This window comes from Oryx dammah, unplaced genomic scaffold, assembly GCF_014754425.2.
Source record: "Oryx dammah isolate SB20612 unplaced genomic scaffold, SCBI_Odam_1.1 HiC_scaffold_9, whole genome shotgun sequence".
NCBI lineage: Eukaryota > Metazoa > Chordata > Mammalia > Artiodactyla > Bovidae > Oryx > Oryx dammah.
This window is the reverse complement of record NW_024070193.1, coordinates 53,131,517-53,141,120: the sequence shown is the minus strand read 5'-3', so window position 1 is coordinate 53,141,120 and position 9,604 is coordinate 53,131,517. Positions and strand designations below refer to the sequence as shown.

At 44.4% G+C, this 9,604-nt stretch overlaps 1 protein-coding gene across 2 annotated transcripts in view; it reads left to right on the top strand.

The window, feature by feature from the left end:
• The first annotated feature begins 359 nt into the window (after nucleotides 1-359).
• Nucleotides 360-9,604, top strand: part of CNOT10 (CCR4-NOT transcription complex subunit 10) — a 57,378-nt gene continuing 48,133 nt past the window's right edge. Inside the window, exon 1 of one of the 2 annotated variants that reach the window (XM_040246316.1) lies at nucleotides 360-659. In XM_040246316.1, the coding sequence (XP_040102250.1) occupies nucleotides 638-659 (22 nt within the window). In that variant the 5' untranslated portion in view covers nucleotides 360-637. Of the gene's footprint in view, nucleotides 660-9,287; nucleotides 9,505-9,604 lie in introns of those variants that run through there. The other variant, XM_040246317.1, reaches the window with a different exon arrangement.

The window sequence follows — 9,604 nt, the reverse complement described above, 5'->3', positions numbered from 1 at the left end:
TTTTATTTTGCTTTCAAACACGGACCCGCAACTGGGCTTTCTCACAAAGCTGTGAGAAATTATTACAGGCGTACAAGCCAAGTACAACTCAATGCTTAACACATAGATATGAGGTGTAGTTGTGGTTTCATGTGAAATAAGGGACAAGAATTCGAATACTCATCAATTCTTACCAACTGTTATCAGTGTAAGCACAAGGAACCCTGTTCAGCCCCGCCCGGCCAGCACACGCGCAGATGCGCGAGCGAGCGGGCGCACGCCGGCCGGCGCGCACACGCCGTGGGGGCGGGGCACCGAGGACGCTGGCGTAGGGCGGGGCCAGGCGCAGTTCCCACGCTGGCCTCGGCGCCCGGAAGTAATGTGTCAGGGGACTCGGCGGGGCGGAAGCCGCACGTAAGTGGAGGCAGTGGCGCCGCCCGGGCAGGGGACGCTGCTGCTGCTGCTGTTGCTAGACGACGCGAACTAGCCTTCGTCACTTCCTTAGCCTGCGGTCTGCCCACTCCCCAGGCCGGAACCCAGGGGCCCGGAGCCGGGGTGGGCGCAGGCTCGTCCTCCGACATCCAGGACAGCAGCCAGCTGGGCAGCTGGAGTGGAGGCCACGCCACCTGCAGGGAAGCATCCGAGCCGAGGCGGGAAGATGGCTGCAGACAAGCCTGCAGGTGAGGCGCCCGCGCGCTAGAGCGGGCAGACCCTGCGCTGCTCCGCGGGGCCGCAGGTGGGGACTTCGGGGCTGCTCTCTTTGGGGCGTGCATTTCTCTCCCTTAGACCCTCCCTCGGCCGCCGCTAATGTGAGTCTTTGGGCCCCAGGTCCAGTAGTTTCTTAGCAAGTGCAACATGAAAGCCGCTTCTGTTCGCCTTTGCCTTGCTCTTCGGAATTTCTTTGGTTTAAAAAGCATGAGTCTAGATGGCCGTTTCACAGACTTTTCGACTTCCCACTGGGGAAGGCAGAGCAAGGAAAGCTCACCCCGGAGACGCAGTGCCGTGATGTCCGTGGCTTCGGCCACACCAGCCTGCCTGTGGTCAGCGACGTCCTGTGTAATTAGCTTTGTCGAAACCGCTTATTGAAATAGACGTAACGTTATCGTATCTCACTTCGGTCTGTGCTCTCTAGTGCCTTGGTATTTAGAACCCTTTTTCCTCTAGTTCATCAAGATTAACTAATTTCGACGGTTTTCTTTATGGATTACTATTCCATTCCTGGAATCTTCTCCATTTGAGGAATATAAAATTCTTTCCTGCCTACCTCTGGGACTGTCTTGATACCTGTTTCCTGTAAGATAATAATGTTCTCTGTGGCATCCATCCACGTTTTGTTGGAAGGCGCTTAAATTACAGGTTTTAGAAGTGGTCAAAACAGACTTTTTACAATAAAATTTATATATTTTTTAAGGAGGAAAAGAAAATCTTAATGTGCTCCCGGATTTTTTAATTAGATCCTGATCTCAATAATTGACAAACTAGATTTGAAATTAGATGGTAAAGCATCTGCCTGCAATGCGGGAGACCCGGGTTCGATCCCTGGGTCGGGAAGATCCCCTGGAGAAGGAAATGGCAACCCACTCCAGTATTCTTGCCGGGAAAATTCCGTAGACTGAGGAGACTGGTAGGCTACAGTCCATGGGGTCGCAAAGAGTGGGACACGACTGAGCGATTTCACTTTCACTTTCAACTTCACCTTCAATCCTGATATATGCCTGTGTGCTCAGTTGCTGACTCTTTTCAACCCCATGGACTGTAGCCCGTCAGGCTCCTCTGTCTATGAAATTTTCCAGGCAAGAATGGTGGAGGGTGTTGCCATTTCCTACTTCAGGGGACCGTGCCAATCCTAATACAGGTACAGATAAGTAAAATCATTAGAGCATCTCTTCAGTCATCTAAGAAAAACAAGAGAAAAGATCTAGAAAGTGGGGCTAAGCATTTAGAGCGTGCTAGAGAATTTTAGGTAGGCTGGTCAGGAAAAGCCTTTCCGGAGGTGATAGTTGAGCCCAGTGAAATGGAGTGAGCCTTATGGAATGGGGAGGGGTGGGTTGAGAGAAAGTTCCACGCAGGGAGTAAGCTTGGCCTGTCCAAGTCTGAACCAAGGGGACCAGCATGTTGTTGTTCAGTTGCTGAGTCATATCCTACTCTTTGTGATTCCATGGACGGTAGCCTGCCAGGCTCCTCTTCTCCTCCACTCTCTCCCAGAGTTTGCTAAAATTCTTGTCCATTGACTCCGTAATGCCATCTAACCGTTTCATCCTCTGCCGCCCCCTTCTCCTCTTGCCTTCAATCCTTTCCAGCATCAGAGTGAGTTCCAGTGAGTTCAGTCTTCACATCAGGTGTCCAAAGTATTGGAGTTTCAGCAACAGTTCGCCAGTGAATATTCAGGCTTGATTTCCTTTAGGATTGACTGGTTTGAATTCTTTGCAGTCCAGGGGGCTCTCAAGAGTCTTCTCCAGCACCACAGTTTGAAAGCATGAATTCTTAAGCGCTCAGCCTTCTTTAAAGTCCACCTCTCACATTCCTACTAGAAGAACCATGACTACTAGAAAAACCGTAGCTTTGACTATACATACCAGTCTATCACTGCTTCCACTTTTTCCCCTTCTATTTGCCATGAAGTGATGGGACCAGATGCCATGATCTTAGTTTTTCGAATGTTGAATTTCAAGCCAGCTTTTTCATTCTCCTCTTTCACGCTCATCAGGAGGCTCTTTCGTTCCTCTTTGCTTTCTGCTATTAGAGTGGTATCATCTGCATATCTGAGGTTGTTGATAGCTTCAGCAGTCTTGATTCCAGCTTGTTACTTCATCCAGCCTGGCATTTCACACGATGAACTTTGCATAGAAGTTAAATAACCAGCGGGACAATATACAGCCTTGTTGTACTCCTTTCCTAATTTTGCATGTCAGTTGTTCTAAATCCAGTTCCAAGTGTTGCTGTTTGAGCCACATACAAGTTTCTCAGGAGACAGGTAATGTGGTCTGGTAATCCCATCTCTTTAAGAATTTCCCACAATTTGTTGTGATCCACACAGTCAAAGGCTTTACCAAAGCAGAAGTTTTTCTGGAACTCATTTGCTTCTTCCATGTTCCAAAGAACATTGACAATGCCATCTCTGGTTCCTCTGCCCCTTCGAAACCCAGCTTGTACATCTGGCAGTTCTCAGTTCAGGCGCTGTTGAAGCCTAGCTTGAAGGATTTTGAGTACTACCTTACTAACATGTGAAATGAGTGCAATTGTACAGTAGTTGGAACATTCTTTGGCATTGCCTTTCTTTGGATTGGAATGAAAACTGACCTTTTCCAGTCCTGTGGCCACTACTGAGTTTTCCAAATTTGATGACATATTGACTATAGCATGTTAACAGCATCATCTTTCAGGATTTGAAATAGCTCAACTGGAATTCCATCACCTCCACTAGCTTTGCTCGTAGTGATGCTTCCTTCCTAAGGCCCACTTGACTTCACATTCCAGGATGTCTGGCTCTAGGTGAGTGATCACACCATTGTGATTATCTTAGTCATTATGACCTTTTTTGTACAGTTCTTCTGTGTATTCTTGCCACCTCTTAATCTCTTCTGCTTCTGTTAGCTCCATACCATTTCTGTCCTTTAGTGTGTCCATCCTTGCATGAAATGTTCCCTTGGTATCTCTCATTTTCTTGAAGAGATCTCTAGTCCTTCCCATTCTATTGTTTTCCTCTATTTCTTTGCATTGGTCACTTAAGAAGGCCTTCTTGTCCCTCCTTGCTATTCTCTGGAACTCTGCATTCAGTTGGGTATATCTTTCCCTTTGTCCCTTGCCTTTCATTTCTCTTCTTTCCTCAGCTATTTGGAAAGCCTCCTCAGACAGCCACTTTGCCTCATTGCATTTGTTTTTCTTTGGGATGGTTTTGTTCACTGCCTCCTGTACAGTGTTAGAAACCTCTGTCCATAATTCTTCAGGCACTCCAGATCGAACCCCTTGAATCTATTCATTACCTCCTCTGTATAAGGGATTTGATTTAGGTCATACGTGAAAGGCCTAGTAGTTTTATCTACTCTCTTCGGTTTAAGCCTGAATTTTGCAATAAGGAACTCATGATCTGAACCACATTCAGCCCCAAGTCTTGTTTTTGCTGACTGTATACAGAGTCTGCATCTTTGGCTGCAAAGAACATAATCAGTCTGATTTTGGTATTGATCATCTGGTGATGTCCATGTGTAGAGTCTTCTCTTGGGTTGTGGGAAAAGGGTGTTGGATATGACCAGCATGTTCTCTTGACAAAACTCTGTTAGCCTTTGCCCTCCTTCATTTTTACTCTGTGGCCAAACTTGCCTGTTATTCTGGGTTTGTCTTGACTTCCTACTTTTGCATGCCAATCCCCTATGATGAAAAGGACGTCTTTTTTTTTTTTTTTTGGTGTTCGTTCTAGAAGCTCTTCCATCCTTGGAATTCTCTTGGCAAGAATACTGGAGTGGGTAGCCATTCCTTTCTTCAGGGGATCTTCTGACCCAGGAATCAGTACCGGGTCTCCTGTGTTGCTAGCAGATACTTTACCATCTGAGCCACTAGGGAAGCCCATAGGTCTTCATAGAACTGGTCAACTTCAACTTCTTCAACATCAATGGTTGGGGAATAGACTTGAACTACTATGATGTTGAATGGTTTGCCTTGGAAACGAACCGAGATTATTTCATTGTTTTTGAGACTGCATCCAAGTAACGCATTTTGGACTCTTTTGTTGACCATGAGGACTACTCAGTTTCTTCTAAGGGATTCTTGCCCACAGTGGTAGATGGTCATCTAAATTAAATTCGCCCATTCCCATCCATTTTAGTTCACTTATTCCTAAGATGTTGATGTTCACTCTTGCCATCTCCTGCTTGACCACATTCAATTTATCTTGATTAATGGACCTAACATTCCAGGTTCCTATGCAGTATTGTTCTCTACAGCATCAGACTTTACAACCACACATATCCATAGCTGAGTGTTCTTCCCATGTTGGCCCAGCCACTTCATTCTTTCTGGAGCTATTGGTAATTGCCCTCTGCTCTTCCCAAGTAGCATATAAGACACCTTCCGACCTGGGGGGCTCATTTCCCAGTGTCATATCTTTTTGCCTTTCATACAGGTACTCATGTCCATGGGGTCTCCAGGCAAGAATACTGGAGTGGATTGCCATTTCCTCCTCCAGTGGACCACATTTTGTCAGAACTCTTCACTGTGGCCCATCACCTTTGGTGGCCCTGCATGGCATGGCTCGTAGCTTCGTTGAGTTGCAAAGCCCCTTCACCACAATAAGGCTGCTGTCCAGGAAGGGAAAGGTGACCAGCGTAATTCCCTTTCGGTTTAGCACATTGTCTCTCCCCAAGCTGTACCATTCCTACTGTCCATATCAGTGCCCTTGCCTGGAATGACCTTTTTAGCTCTGAAATCTATCTAGGTTTCAAGTCTTACCTCCGTTACTCTTCTACTTAATCATTCTTTGGTTTGCCAGAATTGAGTGCCAAGCCCTGCCTTTGATGTTGAAGAAATGGATGTGACAGTCCCCGCTTTTGATGATCTGCTCCTCAGTCTGTTAGAGACATCCCTGCAGTAGTGACACTCCCACTTGGGAAGAGCTATGTAATATGTGTCCCAGAAAAATAGGGTTTAGGGTGATTGTTGCTTTGATTGGTTTAAGCTTATAGCCCACACTATAGGAAACTTCCTGCCTGGACAATCAGATTGACTTTGTATTAAGTAGGTAAGGATAGAGTTAAATAAAACTGGAAGCCCAGAGGCTGAAACCAACTAATGTTGTGGATTAATGTATTCAGTATATATTCACTGGTTTAGCCTACCCTGCCAGGCACTGCAAAGTCTCTGTCCTCAGGGAGCTTGTAATATACCTGAAAGGCAGATAAATATGTAAACAAAGTAAGAAATAATTAGGATTTCAAGCTGTGATAAATTGGGAAGAGGGACTTTCCTAGGGATTCAGTGGTTAAGAATCCATGCTTCCTCTACAGGGAGCGTGGGTTCCATCCCTGGCCAGGGAACTAAGATCTCACATGATCCATGGTGTGCCCCCGCCCCCAAAAAAAATGTGAAGAGAAAAATAAGAGGATAAAGGATAACTGAGAGCAGAGATCCTACTTTGAGTGGATTGATGAGAGGAGGAAGGGCTCTCTTAGAGACGACATTTGAACAAAGACCCTGACGATAAAGAGCCAGCGGGCCAAATGGGGGAAGAGGGATACCCGTGGGAGGAGTATCCACTGTGCAGACCCCTGGGACAGCAGGAAGACCCCTGGCGCCTAAGCACCGTGAGGACAGGCACGTTTGTCTGTTCAGTCGTGTGCTACCCCCAGCTCCGAGACCAATAGCTGGTGTATCAAAGCACTCAGCACGTTCATAGCCTAGTAAACAGAGGAAGCATGGTAAGAGGCGATTAGAATTGTGGCAGAGGCCAGCTTCTTCCAGCCTTATACAGGCCATGGAAGAAGGTGGAATTTCTTTCTAACTAAAGAGGACCCTTAGAGAGTTCGGCAGGGGCATCCACGATCTTCTAGTGTCAGCATGTAAAATCTAGTTCCGCCCAGGAAGAGAACCCAGGTGCCCTGCCTTGAGAGCTCGAAGTCTTAGCCACTAGTCCATGAGTTCATGTTTTAAGTGAGCCAGGTAAGTGATGAAGAGTTAGGAGCCTGGGGTGTGAAATCAGACAGCCTAGGTTCATCCTGCTTGTGCTACTTGTTATTTGTGTGACCTTGGGCAGATTTTAAGAAACCATTTTTTTAAGCCTCAGTTTTCCTGTGTGGAGAAAGAGAATGATTATATCTACCTCACAGTTTTGGAAAGGGGTTAAATGGGCTCAACGTAGGCCCTGGTTTTTTAAAATGCTGACTGGTATTACTTTAGGGTAGGGGTTGATGGAGAAGAGGGGCAGGTGTGAGAGTCTTTAAAGGAGTGAAATCGGCAGAACTTGTGGATAATTGGGAATAGTTGGTGAGCATGAAGCCTCGCTCCTTGAGAAAGGTTCTAAATTGAGCCTGTTTCCTCATTTGTAAAATGGGAGTCCTAATAGTCTTAATTTATTCCTAATAGCTTCCTGATTTATTTACCTCACCTGGTTATAGCTTGTGAAGATCAGCTGAGGTGAGGTGTGTGTTTGCTGATTACGTGAAAAAGGGAAAGATGACCAGATGAGTAATAGGAAGTCAGAAGAAGGGTATTTAAAGATGGCTTTGAAATCTTGAGCCAGGATAACTGCAAAAATGGCAAGAAGACATGAATGGACCTGGTGACTGTCGTATAGAGTGAAGTTGGTCAGAAGGAAAAAGACAGATATCGTGCAATCTGAAAAAATTGGTATAGACGATCTTATTTGCAAAGTAGAAATAGACACACAGACAGAGAGAACCAATATATGGACACCAAGGGGAAAGGAGGGATGTGGGATGAGGTGGGAGACTGGGATTGGCGTATATCACCACTGATGCTGTGTATAAAGGAGAGGGCTCACGAGAACTGGTGTGCAGCCAGGAAACTCCACTCAGTGCTCTCTGATGACCTACGTGGCAAGGCAATCCCAAGACGAGGGGATGTAAGTATACGTGTAACTGGCTCACTTTGCTGTGCAGTAGAAACTAACACAATGCTGTAAAGCCGCTATACTCCAATAAAAGGTTTCTGTTTTTCAGTGGTAGGAAGAACAAAATGAGAGAACTTTAAGCCAAGGCTACTTTTATTTTATTTAAAACACCCCCAACATTTTGATTATTATTAAGTATATAAGGTAAAAAAATATGAAATCCTCTATCACTTCTGCCCAATCGCACTCTCCAGGTAACTGAGTTTGTGTGTTCTTCCAGAGTATCCAAGCTCACATCAAATATATATTCATACACACACACACACACACACACACACGTCCAACTCTTTGCGAACACACACGCACACATCTGACTCTGCGACCCCATGGACTGTAGCCCTCCAGGCTCCTCTGTCCATGGAATTCTCCAGGCAAGAATACTGGAGTGGATTGTCATCCCTTCTCCAGGGGATCTTCCCCACCCAGGGGTTGAACCCCAGTCTCCCACACTGCAGGCAGATTCTTTACCACCTGAGCCACCAGGGAAGACCATGGATATGTGTATATGTATGCCAAAGAAGAAATAAACTGTGCAATACTGTCTTGCCATTTGCTTTTTTCAAGGTCCAATAAGGAATCTGGTTTTTTTAAACCTTTTTATTTTGTAATCAAAGTGTAGTTAATGGAGTCTGTACATAAATTATCTTTAAGTGACCTACATAGGATATTTTAAGGGTTTTTAACATTTAAGAATTTAGTCTTATAATTCCAATTTAAAATGTATAATTGAGTAAATAATTGACTTAGAGTTGTGATTGTAAATTGAAGCCTTCTAGATTATTGTACGCACATAATTAAGAGTCACCGGTTTCATAAGCTTAATTTTTTAGATTTATAAGCTATTTGAGTTCTTAGGAAATTTTGTATTTTTAAGTCAAAGGTTGTTGCTAAAATGGGTTATATTAAATAAAGTGGTTAAAATTTTATGTTTGAAAGTGTAAGTGAAATCAAACATTCATCACAGCCCTTTAAAATGAAAACCCCAAATAGAGAAGGATGTCTAAGTTGAATGTAAAAGTTTGAGGAAAAATCTCAGCTTTCTGAACTCATAATAAGTATTAATATTTGAAAACTATAGTAAATCTGTGCCCCCAAACTACTCTGAGGTATGAAAATAAAAATGCTTATCTGCACTGGTTAGTGTTCTGCTTTGCCTGTCTTCCCCAGAGTGTGCTGATATTCCTGGTGCTTGCTGTTCTGTCTTTTATCTCTTCTGTGTTCAAGTCTGTAGCCTTGCTGGTCACATGGTACTCCTCTGAGCTGTGGAGAAATCAGCCATCGTATGTAGGACTTTGCTAAGACAAGTATGCTTGGTCCAGTTGTAGAAAACCACATGTCAGGTTTGTGAACCTTAGCTGGATGGTGGCTTTGGTAAACCTGAACTATTTTTCTTTGAAATGGCATCCTTCTTATTTAAAATTTTCCTTCACAAAGGCATCAACATTGTTTTGCAAGGATAGCAGCAGACTTTGTTAGGCCTTCATTTCTTTTGTCTTGGGGGAAATTTTTCTTTCCTTGAACCTCATTGGAGCTCTCTTTGGAAAAGTGTCACTTGTGTGGAAGATCCTCCTCCAATCAGATTTGAATTGTTAACATTCTGTACTGGAATCTGTCTGGGCTTTCAGTTAACTGACTTTTTTCAGTTTTGGGAAAGTGGTGTGTTTCTTTTCTACTTAGTTTAAACCTAATTGTTTGGTTAGAAATGAAGCCTGTTGGCTTAAAAAATGTCAGGGTTTGTGTGGCAAAGAGCTCTGTGCGCCTCGATGGTCAGCCCTGTTCATTAGGCCAGAGTAGAAGGAAGGTCAAGCTTATGGATGAACGGTCCTATACTCTTTCAGTTGGCAACGGAGACTATTTTTGGACAAATAAAGACACATTGCGGAATTATGTGCAGACTCTTTCTGGTAAGAAGTCGGTTACCTCCAAAATGAATGTTTTAGAAACTGTTCCTTGGAGAAAACTTGAAAAGTACATAAAGATAAGGAAAATAAAAATAATAATCTC